The 14,805-nt window shown below is 48.8% G+C and overlaps 1 protein-coding gene across 1 annotated transcript in view; it reads right to left on the bottom strand.

Annotated features, from left to right (window-relative positions):
• Window positions 1-5,630: 5,630 nt before the first annotated feature.
• Window positions 5,631-14,805, bottom strand: part of LOC149366454 (uncharacterized) — a 93,849-nt gene continuing 84,674 nt past the window's right edge. The window contains exon 6 of the mRNA XM_089570879.1: window positions 5,631-5,773. Coding sequence (XP_089427005.1) covers window positions 5,631-5,773 — 143 coding nt within the window. The remainder of the gene's footprint in view (window positions 5,774-14,805) is intronic.

Genomic DNA, 14,805 nt, shown 5'->3' with positions numbered 1-14,805 from the left:
GTGGCGCATACGAAGTAGGGCGACGACGACGAAGTAGGGCTCGCGCCGTGTGGAGTCTGTCGCTGTTGTTGCCCCAGCTTGCCTGGTCTTCCCTTTCGTGCCTACTAATAAACCCCCCTTCGTCAGCAAGTACGTTACAATATCCTGTCTCCTCCATTTTAAAGACATCGTTGTGGCGCCTCGGCCGCTGCATATGTCACCAAACGCAGTTGCGTGCGACCGGACATTCGTAAACAGCCTAATACAAAGCACTGAAAAGTTTATTTGGACCCAGGAGCATAAAAACTGTCCCTCTAAAACAGAAAAACACATCACGGCGACAAAATGTCGCCCGATGCAGCGAACTTCAGGCATGGTTAGCAAGAAAATCGCTTGCATGTAGAACACATCACGGCGACAAAATGTCGCCCGATGCAGCGAACTTCAGGCATGGTTAGCAAGAAAATCGCTTGCATGTAGAACGAGCCAAGTCTTCTTCTATCCAGGAGACAATCTTGCATCAAGTTTTAATTAATGCCTAACAAAACAGCTGAGCGCATTTACGATCAAGCCTTCCGAGAATACCTTACGAGCGCTCTACTTTTGCGTTTTCATCAGGTTGTTAATTAGCCATAACATTATTTGAACGAATAAAGATTAATTTTTTTTTCAGACTGCTTGGTATGAAATAGGTTTAGGGTGCGGCACAACAGAACCTGATTAGCTTGCCAGGTGGTCGAAATAATTCCTGAGCACGGTGTACGAATAGGCGCTGACACTGCGCCCGGCGGCGCGACCAGGGCCCGTATTACGGAACTTTGTCAAAGATCTGTCAAACGTTATTGACAGTGACGTCAAAATGACGAAACGATGTGACGTCGACGCCTGACGCAAAATTGACGCAACGAGGAATCAGCCGATTACAGCAGAGCGGCGCCCCGAAGCATTTGCCTGCACGACGAGGGACCGTATGCTAATTTTTTGCTAAAAGAGTAAAGAAATGCACAACGATAAAAATAATTATTATTTTATTTTGCCAAAAAATGATGTTGAAAGCTAAAAAATATTAAGAAAAACGAGAAGCGCAAGAAGTTAGGCTATTAAATTTCCTGGTGGGTAACTTTTGCTGCCGCGGGGGTGCGCAGACGGCGGTAAAACGTCAACAAGCCGCTTTGCACGTGAACAGCTGTTCCACGCCTTGATACTGTTTTCTTACGTGGCGACGAAAATCAAGGTACTGTGCGGTTGTTCTGAGTGCAGAAAAATCGACGAAGCCAACTTGTTAAGGTCTGTGTTGTTCGGCTCTTACGATCGATGAAAAAAGTGTCAAAGCGTGAAGCGTTGTATGTGATGTATGGTCGTCTGTTTCTTTTTCCTCGACCGGTAAATAGAAGACGGCCACGAAGTGCGATTTGCAGGTGAAAATAAAGTTCTTTGCCAGCCTAAGCATGTTTTATTTGTATGTAGCTGTGGCACAGAGGTGTCGTCGGCTGCCGAAGCTTGCATAAGCCGCCGGTCGCAAATAACCGCTGTGCACACAGCACCCGCCGCTGCATCGACAGCGCATTCGCACGCAAACCTCCAAATTCATCGGCGAGTTCGTCGCATAGCCACACCGCAGTCTGCCTCTCCAGTCGAAAAAGCCGTCGGAACAGCTCGTCCGGCAAGTCAAACGCGTCTTCGTGCGCCCTCCTTCGCCGTTGCTCGCGTCGCCGCAGCCGCCTCAGCAACATACGACGCCGCTGCCGCCGCCGCCATTTTCTGTCAAAAACGGAACGGTCCAATTTTGACCACCTCGAAGCCGTCAAAAAAAATCGTCAAAATGCGCCTGCATAATTAGGCGTGCAACGTCACCACTTCTGTCATGTCCGTGACGTAAACGCCAGCCACCCATGACGCAAGAAAGCAACATGGCCGCCGGACACAGCCGACCAATAGGAGCGCGACTACGGCGGGGCTTTTTGACGAGTTTTTGACGCGTTTTTGACAAGTTTTTGATTTGACAGTTCCGTAATACGGCCCCAGATCTTGTTACAGACACACACTCGCCCCTTACCCTAACTCACTATCATCCTTCCTTTCCCACTCCCGCATGTGCCCTATGCCCAGAACCCTTCGCCTCTTCCCCCCACATCCTTTCCCTCTGCCCGGCGGACCCTCCCCCGCCGTACCTATAAACCTCAAGACCGGGGAGGACTGGGAGCCCCTGCTGCGCTCGGAGGACCCGGCCGTGCAGACCATCGCCACCGGCCGGGCTGCCAGTGTTATGGACCTTAGGAGCATAACACTTCAGTGCAGTGGGGTCGTGCGGGGACCATGGGGCGTGCCCCGAATTCCTCTTCAAATAATGTTTTTAAGCATGAAATGCTTTTAGCTCCTGTTGTCGGCAGTATGGTGACGTCACGCCGAGACCGAGAGCCAACATCCGGGCACTGAATTCCACTCATCCGGGCACTGAAACGAGAACATCCGGGCACCGTACGAGATTTAACAAGACTCTCTAAGCCCTCCTACAGGACCGGCGTACAAGCGCCGGTTGCTTCGCGCCGAACGGGTGGTGGTGTTCCTCCCTTCCTGTACGGGGTGGTTCGGGTGTCCACCGAGATGACTGAGAATTACTGCGTAATTTTCTTTCATCAAAAAGCGTTGCGTTCAAAGGGCAAGGCATCGCGCCGAACGGGTGGTGGCGTTCCTCTCTTCCTTTACGGGGCGGTTCAGGTGTCCACCGAGATGACTGAGAATTACTGCGTAATTTTCTTTCATCAAAAAGCGTTACGTTCAAAGGGCAAGGCATCGCGCCGAACGGGTGGTGGCGTTCCTCCCTTCCTTTACGGGGCGGTTCGGGTGTCCACCGAGATGACTGAGAATTACTGCGCCATTTTCTTTCATCAAAAAGCGTTGCGTTCAAAGGGCAAGGCATCGCGCCGAACGGGTGGGGGCGTTCCTCCCTTCCTTTACGCGGCGGTTCGGGTGTCCACCGAGATGACTGAGAATTACTGCGCCATTTTCTTTCATCAAAAAGCGTTGCGTTCAAAGGGCAAGGCATCGCGCCGAACGGGTGGGGGCGTTCCTCCCTTCCTTTACGGGGCGGTTCGGGTGTCCACCGAGATGACTGAGAATTACTGCGCCATTTTCTTTCATCAAAAAGCGTTGCGTTCAAAGGGCAAGGCATCGCGCCGAACGGGTGGGGGCGTTCCTCCCTTCCTTTACGGGGCGGTTCGGGTGTCCACCGAGATGACTGAGAATTACTGCGCCATTTTCTTTCATCAAAAAGCGTTGCGTTCAAAGGGCAAGGCATCGCGCCGAACGGGTGGCGTTCCTCCCTTCCTTTACGGGGCGGTTCGGGTGTCCACCGAGATGACTGAGAATTACTGCGCCATTTTCTTTCATCAAAAAGCGTTGCGTTCAAAGGGCAAGGCATCGCGCCGAACGGGTGGCGGCGTTCCTCCCTTCCTTTACGGGGCGGTTCGGGTGTCCACCGAGATGACTGAGAATTACTGCGCCATTTTCTTTCATCAAAAAGCGTTGCGTTCAAAGGGCAAGGCATCGCGCTGAACAGGTGGTGGCGTTCCTCCCTTCCTTTACGGGGCGGTTCGGGTGTCCACCGAGATGACTGAGAATTACTGCGCCATTTTCTTTCATCAAAAAGCGTTGCGTTCAAAGGGCAAGGCATCGCGCCGAACGGGTGGTGGCGTTCCTCCCTTCCTTTACGGGGCGGTTCGGGTGTCCACCGAGATGACTGAGAATTACTGCGCCATTTTCTTTCATCAAAAAGCGTTGCGTTCAAAGGGCAAGGCATCGCGCCGAACGGGTGGTGGCGTTCCTCCCTTCCTTTACGGGGCGGTTCGGGTGTCCACCGAGATGACTGAGAATTACTGCGTAATTTTCTTTCCTCAAAAAGCGCCGCGTTCGAAGGGCAAGGCATCGCGCCGAACAGGTGGTGGCGTTCCGTGGACTGCCTAGCAGCGCTACAACACGCTGTCGCGTTCCACTCCTAAAGGCGAAGCTTAAGCGTCATTAATTAGCAGTTAATTAGTATTTGCTTAATTAATTAGTTAATTAATTAGTTAATTAATTAGTTAATTAGTAATTAGTCACTAATTAGTAATTTGCCATTGCTTCGTCATCAATTATGTGTGACGTAATCTAGTGGTGACGTCACCAGTGTCACATAGGCAGAGTGGTGCGGAAAACGCTGTCGCCTCTACTCACTTTAGACAGTTTCGAACGCGCTGCAGGCCTGCGTCTTGTCGTGTACGCGTACGCTTCTGCATTGTCTTGCATTTCATGCTTACTATACTCTCGGTTGAGGGAGAGGCAGAGATTTTCTCTCTCTCTTTATGGCAAGACATCTCTGTGGCGCCTCTGCTATTGCATACGTTATCAAACGAAGTTGCGTCCGACCGGGAATTGTAATAAAGAGTACGGGTTCCTGTTCGACCATATTGCTAACATCAGGCATGTCCGCTGCCTGTAGAACGAGCCAAATATTCGTCTATCCAGGAGACAATCTTGCATCAAGTTTTAGTTAATGCCTAACAAAACAGCTGAGCGCATTTACGATCAAGCCTTCCGAGAATACCTTACTGACACTCAATTTTTGCGTTTTCATCAGGTTGTTAATTAGGCGTAACGTTATTTGAAAGAATAAAGGATAATTAATTATTTGTCATGCTGCTTGATATGAAGTAGGTTTGGGGTCGGGCCCAACAGAAGCTGATGAGCTTGCCAGGTGGTCTAAATAATTCCGGAGCACGGTGTACGAATAGGCGCTGACACTGCGCCCGGCGGCGCGACCCAGATCTTGTTCGCAGCTTCTTTCGCTTCTATCGAACGCGTACAGATGGCGCCATACGATGGGGGCTTGTCTAGTCGCTGAGCTGCGGCTGCCGCAATGCAGGTGTTGCGCGATCGCGCTTTGTTAAGTGTGGCAAGGCGGAGAAGGATTGAAACCGCTGTCGACAACGAATAATTCTGGGCGACGTCGTGTTTTACTTGCTGCGACTGGATGAACTGGTTGAAAAGCAGCGAGGACACTGCCATGCGATCCTTCCGAGCGCGTTATCGAAATGCGTTCACTGCAAAGTTTTTTGGTTTCATTCATCCACACGAATGCTGAGAACGTATATAGTTAACTATACCGACTCTTATATATAAAAGATAGGCCGCAACGCTCATGCTCCCATATTTGGGCCAAAGAGCTTATGGGCGTACTTACATTCAGGCATTGCTTGGGCAGTGTAATGCACCGACGCTGTGAGGTGATGCCCGCCGCGTAGAAAACATGATTGACTTCGGCCAACAGGGGTTCTTTAATGTGCAGAGAAATCTCATAGGCGTTTCCGCATTTCACCTGCTGGTTGGTTTTGGTTTATTGGGGTTTAACTCATCATGCGAACGTTTGGGATGAAAAAACCCCAGTCTCATAATAACGAAGTACTTTAACTGCCGAAATCCAGGCACCACTGAAACCAAAGAAAGCATGGGGACTTTTCTTTCAATTCCTGATGCGGACCTAAGCAAATTTAGTAGTGTAAACCTCCAGGCATACATAAAGACAGAGCGAGAAAAACTTTATTATTACGAAGAAATTTGGTCATGCCCTTGGCTCCCCGGACGATCGACCCCAATGCACTCAAGTGTTTATGTTCCTAAGGTCCATAACACATGGAGGACCGGCCGGTGGCAATGGTCTGTTCGGCCGGGTCCTCCCAGGTCTTGAGGTTGTCTAGGCCCCGCGGGGTAGGGTCCGTCGGGCAGAGGGAAAGGATGTGGAGGGAAGAGGCGAAGGATTCTGGGCATAGGGTACAGGCAGGAGTGGGGAAGGAGTGATGATAGTGGGCTAGGGTAAGGGGACAGTGTGTCTGTAGCCTGCGCCAGAGTGTTGCGTGTTTAAAAGAGTACTTGTTACCGAAGATTCTGCAGTACAAAAGTGGTGTTCGTCTGGTCCACAAGATTGGACAGGTTTCAGTGCATATTACAGCATAACATATGCACAATATTCGTGCAAATGTGCACGACGTTCTTGTTAGACATGGAGTAAAAAATTAGGCGTTGTTTAACTACTTTCGAACCTGGTTAGAGAGCGATAGCTATAGCGTATCGGGCAACTTTACGTGGCTTTGCGTCTTTAACGTCGAGTGCGTTCCGGAGACCGCATAAACAGCGCGGCCATCCTGCCACCCTGACAGGTGGTAGTTCATGATTAATCGCGAGAGAACTCACCCAATGAACCCTGCGGCCTATTGCTGCAATGCCACGTGTCTGCCACGACGTTGACAGCGCTAACGCATGCAGTCGAGACTTCTCTCATCACCCGACGTACAGTCTTTGTCAAAAGTAACCAGGCTGCATGGTTTGCTTCTAGCTCGTACAATGGAGCTGTTACAGCTTCCCTGAGCTGAAATCGTCGTTAAAGATAAGGACTGGAGGTCTTCTTACCTTCCAACGCCTTTTGATCTTTAGGAAAGCCATAAGGACTCCACTATACAAGCTAGAAGCAAACCATGCAGCCTGGTTACTTTTGACAAAGACGGTACCTACAAACGGGATTCAAGCGTCCACTCACCCAGGGAGCCAGTTACGCGTACTTCATTTCCTTATAAACCGTCGGAGTCTAAAACGTCTACGTCAATGCCAATGAACACAATGGACGCCGACGGCCTATAGCCTAAGTGCCGTGTTTCTCCTATAACGTCAATGCCAACGCATGCAGTGCACATCTGTCACTGCCGCCACGTTTACCTTAAAGCACGACTAAGGTGTGCACTCTCACAGGGTGGCCAGTTATGCGCCTTTCATTTGCTTTCGAAGCTCCCGCGGTCTTCATCCGTTTCGAAGTTTAAGGCGTGACTAAGGTTTCCACTGTCGCATGGGGCCAGTTATTCACCTTTCCTTTGCTTTATCTGAAGGTGAAATGAGGGTTAAATCTCCTAACATGATGACCTTGGCTTTACCTAGCTTAGTTGGAGCATATCGCAATATGGTTATTCCATGGTTTAAGTTTGCACAAGCTGGCTTTTATGCAGCTGCATCACGTGCTTTTACAATGCAGGGAAAAGGTATCGCCAACGTTCCTAGTAGAAAAGGATGGGAGGGCTGCTTATATTTTCTAATTTCGCCAACAGTAAACGTCGTAGACCAGGGGTGGTATTCTCCCGGTGTCGCCTTTTGCGACATGTCGCAGTCGCACTTCGCTGATTGGCTCGAGCCGCGGTGACGGCGGCGTGACAACACGGATCCGCCTTTCTGCTACGTCGTCGTGACGTCGCCCCAATTTACTACGCTTAGTCGAACAACGGAATGCGCTGAAGCGATTCGCGCGGGCGACGGGCTACCGTTAGCGTACGAACGCAATCGGCAGTTGCGGCTTTTGCGCCCTTGGCGTGAAAACATGCCGACGTCCTTTCAAGCGAGAGCCGCCCGCTTCAGCCAATTCAGCAGTCCTTGCGATTCCGGTCGGCATGTTTACCGGCAACTACTGGTGTTGTTACTTTTCGCTATGACTTACCTTGCTTCGACGATAAAGTTTAAGCTGCAATTCAGCCTAGTTTTTTAGATACGCTCTCGATTCTGGAGCGCGCAAGCCTAATGGGACCTCCAGCTACACTGCTACCGTCTGCAACTTCCCGAAACGCAGCCGAAACCTAGCACAACCGTCCGGAACGAAAGAAAAATAGATTTGGAGCTTTTTCGCGGTGTTTTATAGACTTAAATGAAGTAAAGCGAGTTTATATTAAATTTGCAAATGTTTTTTTGAACATTAGACGGCATGTGATGGCAAATATTCTTGCTATAAAAGATACGAAACTACTGCTCCTAGTGGATCAGCAGTGGTAAATTGTCGCTTCTCGGAGTGAATGAATGCACCGCAGACGAAAGTGCCGGCGGCTTTTTCTGTTTCTTCGAGCACCTGTAAGCACTTTTTTAGGCCCCGCCCATATGCGACATGTCGCAAAAGGCGACACCGGCAGAATACCACCCCTGCACCGTCCATCCATCCATCCATCCATCCATCCATCCATCCATCCATCCATCCATCCATCCATCCATCCATCCATCCATCCATCCATCCATCCATCCATCCATCCATCCATCCATCCATCCATCCATCCATCCATCCATCCATCCATCCGTCCATCCGTCCATCTATTCCATCCATTCCATCCATTCCATCCATTCCATCCATTCCGTCCGTCCGTCCGTCCGTCCGTCCGTCCATCCATCCACCCACCCACCCACCCACCCACCCACCCACCCACCCACCCACCCACCCACCCACCCGCCCACCCATCCATCCATCCATCCATCCATCCATCCATCCATCCATCCATCCATCCATCCATCCATCCATCCATCCATCCATCCTCCGTCCGTCCGTCCGTCCGTCCGTCCGTCCGTCCGTCCGTCCATCCATCCATCCATCCATCCATCCATCCATCCATCCATCCATCCATCCGTCCGTCCATCCATACGTCCGTCCATCCATACGTCCGTCCATCCATACGTCCGTCCGTCCGTCCGTCCGTCCGTCCGTCCGTCCGTCCGTCCGTCCGTCCGTCCGTCCGTCCGTCCGTCCGCCCGCCCGCCTAGTCGCCGAGCTGCGGCTGCCGTAATGTAGGTGTTGCGCGATCGTTCGGTGCCGGCGCGCGTACTAGTGCGCTTTGTTAAGTGCGGCAAGACGGAGTAGGATTGAAACCGCTGTCGACACCGTATAATTTTGGGCGGCTTCGTGTTTTACTTGCTGCGACTGCATGAACTGGTGGAACAGCAGCGAGGACGATGCGCTACGATCCTTCCGAGCGCGTTATCGAAATGCGTTCACTGCAAAGTTTTTTGGTTTCATTCGTCCGCACGAATGCTGAGAACATATATAGTTAACTATACCGACTCTTAAATATAAAAGATAGGCCGCAACGCTCATGCTCCCACATTTGGGCCAAAGAGCTTATGCGCGTACATTCAGACATTCCACAAATTCGTTCCACAAATCAGGTATAGATATACAGACAATTTCTGTACGAACCCTACGCAAACATTTCATTAACATACAATAACAACTAAAAGTGTTATCTTGCCTACTGTTATGTTACCTTTTGTGAATGTCAACTGTGCGTGCATTAATTGTGAATATTGTGCTTTCTGCGAGTTTTTTTTTGTTGTTCTATCGCTGCCTGCTTTGTAGGGAGGCTGCGGGCTTCAGTCAAGTCGCTTGTTGTCAAGCGGCTTTTATCCGCAGTCTCCCCCATCATTGATGGAAATAAACAAGTTATTATTATTATTATTATTATTATTATTATTATTATTATTGCTTGGGCAGTATAATGCGCCGACGCTGTGAAGTGATGCCCGCCCCGTAGAAAACATGATTGACTTCGGCCAAGGTTCTTTAATGTGCAGAGAAATCTCATGGGCGTTTCCGTATTTCGCCTGCATCACAAATATTGCCACCGCAGCCAGGAATAGAAGCCGCGCTCTTATGCTGCGTTGCAGAATGCCTCCACCGCTATACGCACGAGCACAGGGACCGTAAGGAAACTAAGTGTTCATTTGAGACGTTTTACTGACTGGTGCAGTAGACTTTTAGCTACGCAACGCGAAAATTGTTAGTGAAAATTGCCCTGGCATTCATCGTCTACGCACACACCGACGATGCTGAGCTGTTGCCTCCCTCAAGCAAAGACGCGTGCACGCGCACAGGTAACATACTTTCGTGACTCTAAACTGAAATTGGCAGATGCCAGTTTAGAATAACTGTAATTGGTATGGTAAGGCAACTTGTTGACCTCAATGATGTTAGGCCACGAGATACTCCATCCAGCGTTCTAGGGTCCGGCAAATTATGCAGCCGCATATTTTTTTGTACTATATAAATGTTACCGGCAGGTGTTACCATGTTTTGTGGCACCAAAATGTACAGCGGGTGGAAACTGGCCACGAGATCCCGGACCGAAATTAACTGTTCCGCTGCCATGGCATATATAGCGAACGCTGAGCACCTAGAATGTTAATCACCCGGGCTAGTGCAGATGAGAACAGACTAAAGGGTGCGGACCAATTTTGATAATGAACGACTTACTGGCGCAACAACGCGCTCTGTTCTGATACGGCACACATCTGGGCTCATGTGCGTGAATGTGTGGGTGGTGTTAAACATCTAATTCAATAGAGAGCTTTGAGGTCTGATATGTGAGGGGCCCGTTAGTACAAAGTTCTACGGCCTTAGCTGCTTGCTGCGCCCGGTGAACCAGCTGTCCTTGACCCTCTAGGCTTGAGCTGGACGGTACGGCCTCCCGCTGTTCAGGTCCATACGCACAACCCAAACCAACTAAGTGCGGATGTCTGATTAGTATGGGTTGAGGTGTCCTACATGTAAGTCATACGAGACACATTTGGGACTTGTGTTAAAGGCATATGAATTCAAACGAGGCGCTGTTTGTGACTCGTATGAACCCGCATGCAGACCTATGCGTTCATGGAGACACTAGTGACACGTATGGACTCCTATGTAGCAGAGATAAGTTCATACGGGACACTTTTTGGACACGTTTGAAGTCGTAGCAGCATATACGTGTTCATACGTGGCACGTTTGTAACACAATATGAATTGAATATTCATTTATATGAGACGCGACAGAAATGACTTACAGACGAGGACATAAGCGAACGGGGCATGCTATTTCGTTTTAGTCGGGATGGCGCTTTTCCTTTGGGATATGAAGAAGCAATATTTGTCCATGAGGAACCAAACTTAGCGTCCACTACCAGCCTTCACATATCATAGCTGCCATTTTCAATTCGGCAGCCCGTGAAAAATGTTTGAAGGTAATAGTATGCTCCATTTATTAAAGTTAAAAACTCTGCTCCTCCCATGCTCAGCCTGAAGGTCATCTGCGTCTTAGATTTGACCTCTAACGGGAAGCACGAAGCATGCGCAAAATTGCGCCTGGCAGGTGCCTCGATCTTCTTCTTCATCGACGCCATAGCTGCGCGCTGGGCAGTCACGTCCGCCGCTGCGCATGCTGCTGCTCGGTTGTGGCATGTGGTGTGTCACGTGATTCGCTCTCTCGCTTGGCAGTCACGTCCGCCGCTGCGCATGCTGCTGCTCGGCCGTTCCTCCTCGCCAGTTGTGGCATGTGGTGTGTCACGTGATTCGCTCTCTCGCTTGACAGTCACGTCCGCCGCTGCGCATGCTGCTGCTCGGCCGTTCCTCCTCGCCAGTTGTGGCATGTGGTGTGTCACGTGATTCGCTCTCTCGCTTGGCAGTCACGTCCGCCGCTGCGCATGCTGCTGCTCGGCCGTTCCTCCTCGCCAGTTGTGGCATGTGGTGTGTCACGTGATTCGCTCTCTCGCTTGGCAGTCACGTCCGCCGCTGCGCATGCTGCTGCTCGGCCGTGCCTCCTCGCCAGTTGCGGCATGTGGTGTCTCACGTGATTCGCTCTCTCGCTTGACAGTCACGTCCGCCGCTGCGCCGACCACCGTGCACTTGCGGCGCGTGATGCATCACGTGATTTGCTCTCGCTTAAACAATTTGCTGCCGCTGAATTGAAAGAATAACGATGAACCAAAGCTAAACCGTGTCTAACCATGCTTAACGAGATTTCGCTCTTTATGTCCTGGCTCAGTTGAGTTGAGTCAGAGCCACATTTATTTTTGCCCGCACCAGTACATGTAGCTCATCCGAATTCATGCTAGACACATATCAGTTCATAAGAGATTTTTCTATAGATATCGCTTGTCCAAGATCAGAAAAGAACAAAAACTACCGAGCGAACATTAAAGAAACATCGAAGATAAGCCAGACTCTCTCAGTGTCCTCCACGTGCCTACTAGGAAGTTGCAACGGGTGCTGGCGCGAGTCGAAGGCGCCACATGGACCGTTCAGCGTTATTCCCTGAGGAATTGAATAAAATTCCAATTCCTTGCAAAGAATTTGACGCTGCCTGCATAGGCAAAGCTGGAAAGTTTACGCAATTGCTCAAAGAGCAGCCATATGACATTCAGAAAAGGCACTCTTGGTGCAGTGCTTCGGCTGAGCATAATGGAAAAAGAGCATGCCCCATGAGTTGGGACAAAGTTAAGGTGACAGAGAAAAATTTGTCGTCACGGCACACACAACAATAAGGGTGCCGTAAAGAGAACACGCCCTGTCCTTCCTGAAATGTGTCTTCGACCGCTGCACAGTGCAACCTCTATATAAGGCATGGACATTTTGTACTTCGGCAATAAACACGTGCTATTTACGAGCTGCGATTTATTGGGAGAATGGGAGAGGTTCATTATGCCGCGTGATAGGATAAACAATTTTCCGGTAATTTCCGGGATCGAAAATAGGACCGATTATATTTGGAGCATTGAGAGGGTTTCAACTCGAGCTTACTGCATGGAATCGGGAAAAGAAGGGATTTGTGTTCGTGTCCCGTCAGTTTTTCTTTCCAAACGAGAAAAGCTATTCTTAGAAAAGTAAGAACAAAGTAAAACTTATCCGCTGGGACAAAGTACACTACTGGTGCTGGTTGATGTCATAGCAAAGTTGCTGCTATAGCTGTGTTTTTCGGGATATCTGTTCTTTGACTTGAAAGGGCTTGTATATATGTATATATATATTCATTCTTGAAAAAGACCAGCCCCTGGTCGAGACATTGAATAAATCTGTTAAGTTTTTCAATGTGACATCCCCAATTTATTGCATTTTTAATCAGTTGAAGATTTTGATATCCCTTATATATTGTTACGGGACAGAAATAAACATCAGTGGACAGTTTGCGCACCAGTGTTTATGTCGTTCCTGTGTTGTTCCTGTCATTTCAAAAGCGCAATTATGTATGCTTATATCTGCAACATGTTTCTCCTCCCTGTACTATTGCTACAGGTTTATTTAAAGGTATGAGTCTACCTGAGCCTTGTGGTTCAGCGCGAAGATGGCGGGCTTCTTCTTCCGCGTCTGCTTCACCTCTTCGTCGCCACTTCAGCGTCGCGTGACACTATTACCCTGATCCCCGTGAACTTCAAAAATACACGTTAGGATATCTCGCCGCTCATGGGATAGCGGTAGTGAAACTCCAGCATTGGCGTAGCATGAAAACATCGACGGCTTATTGTTTGCGTACCTGACGCGCACTGATAAATGGTGGAAACAGCTGTGGACCGTCTACTGGTCAAGAAATGCACGCAGTAGAATCAGATCATAGCTGAAGAAGATTAGGTGGTGCTTGGAGATCTTATCTCTGAAGAAATTTCAAAAGACCAAATTTGAAATTTTAATTTTCACCTTTCATTCGACCCGAGCCAGACAACCTTTCAAATCACTCGTGCAAATTTATTCAAGCCACAAGCCTAACTGGCGATGTTCTCAGTAGATCTTCTTGGACACTGTGGCGGATTGTACGAGGGAAATTTGGACCCGCACATGAGATAGTAAATGAACTGGCAACAAAAAGGTAGTTTCTTCTCATCTTGTGGAGTCCACATGGAACACCCGGCGGGTTCTCGGCCTACAAAACCAAATATAAATACAAACGAATAAATATATAACTAGCAAAACATTTCAGAAATACAAAATTCAGTATACATATATCAGTACCAGATGCTGTGTATTATACACTTTTTAGCTTGACCAAGTCAAGAGTAGTCAACTATAAAAAAAACGAAATAATAAACAAACGGTGAGCTGTCCAATTTCTACATGTATTACCGGCTAAAACCGCAATTACCTAATGATTGCGCAAATCGCAGCTGAAAAAATATACCCGAAAGAGGATGTTGGCTCCACATGCATGATGTGCGGCAGTGAATTCATGAGGTGCGGGGTGCAGAAATGAAGTATGCACCTCTATTGCAGACGATGTGTTTAAAAACGTGCAGCTATGTGTCTCGGCAAAAGGGACATCTCAGAAGAAGTGCTGATTCGCATAAACCAGGGAAAAAGCGGGAGATTAGGCGACATTTTGATATTTTAAGAAGCCAGTAATTCAAAACTAGAATATTCAATTTTTTTTCTGGGGGTGGAAAGCGGCCTGAAAAAGCTTCCAGGTTTACATGTAAAAATCAACTACAGCCCTGGTAGTTGATTTTTACTGGTCAACTAACAGTGTACACTCAACACATGAACAATTAAAGATTAAGAAGACATGAGAAACGATGCCGCATACATTAGCGTGCGCTTGGAAACCAGTGCCTTTTTTTCTCATACTACAACAAATAATCTTCGTGCCTATTAGTTGTAGGTAATTTGTACCGGATGTTTTTTCTTAGTCTACATAAATTATTCGTAGCGGTAAGCGAATAATATAATTTTGGAACACGAAGGAAAGACGAAAAAATTCAGGGGGCACTTTGGCTCTCTAAAGTGCTGCAAGGCGAAAACATTTCCTGGCGCACTGTTTGGCATTGACTGCGAGACTGTTTGTGCTGTACTAGTGCTTTACTTGACTACACACTTTGACTTTTGACTACACATTGCAACTACACACTTTGACTGCCGACTTAGACTGCTTTTTTAGCACGACTCTCTCTCTGGTTTGATGAGCTCGGTTGTATCCATGGCTCTGTTCGCAGTAATGAGGTATGCAATGTGGTCACCCACGGACGCCTTACGCCCCCTGTCGGAGCGAACGACAACTATTCTATTAGTTGTCGTGTGCTCCAAAAGGGGGCGTCAGCCATCCGTGGGTGACCACATTACTTCGAATCCGCGCACTCTGACGTCATAACTATTTCGACCAACCGAAACGCGTGATATCTCTGCTGACAACCTTCTGCCGACAACGATGAGGCATTAAAGGCTTTCGCCTTGATATAGCGACGTGCGTGCTTTAACCTATGCTT

Source organism: Amblyomma mixtum, chromosome 1, assembly GCF_055824585.1.
Source record: "Amblyomma mixtum isolate Tamu chromosome 1, ASM5582458v1, whole genome shotgun sequence".
In the NCBI taxonomy this organism is placed as follows: Eukaryota; Metazoa; Arthropoda; class Arachnida; order Ixodida; family Ixodidae; genus Amblyomma; species Amblyomma mixtum.
The sequence above is the reverse complement of the archived record's forward strand: the minus strand, read 5'-3'. Positions and strand labels throughout refer to the sequence as shown.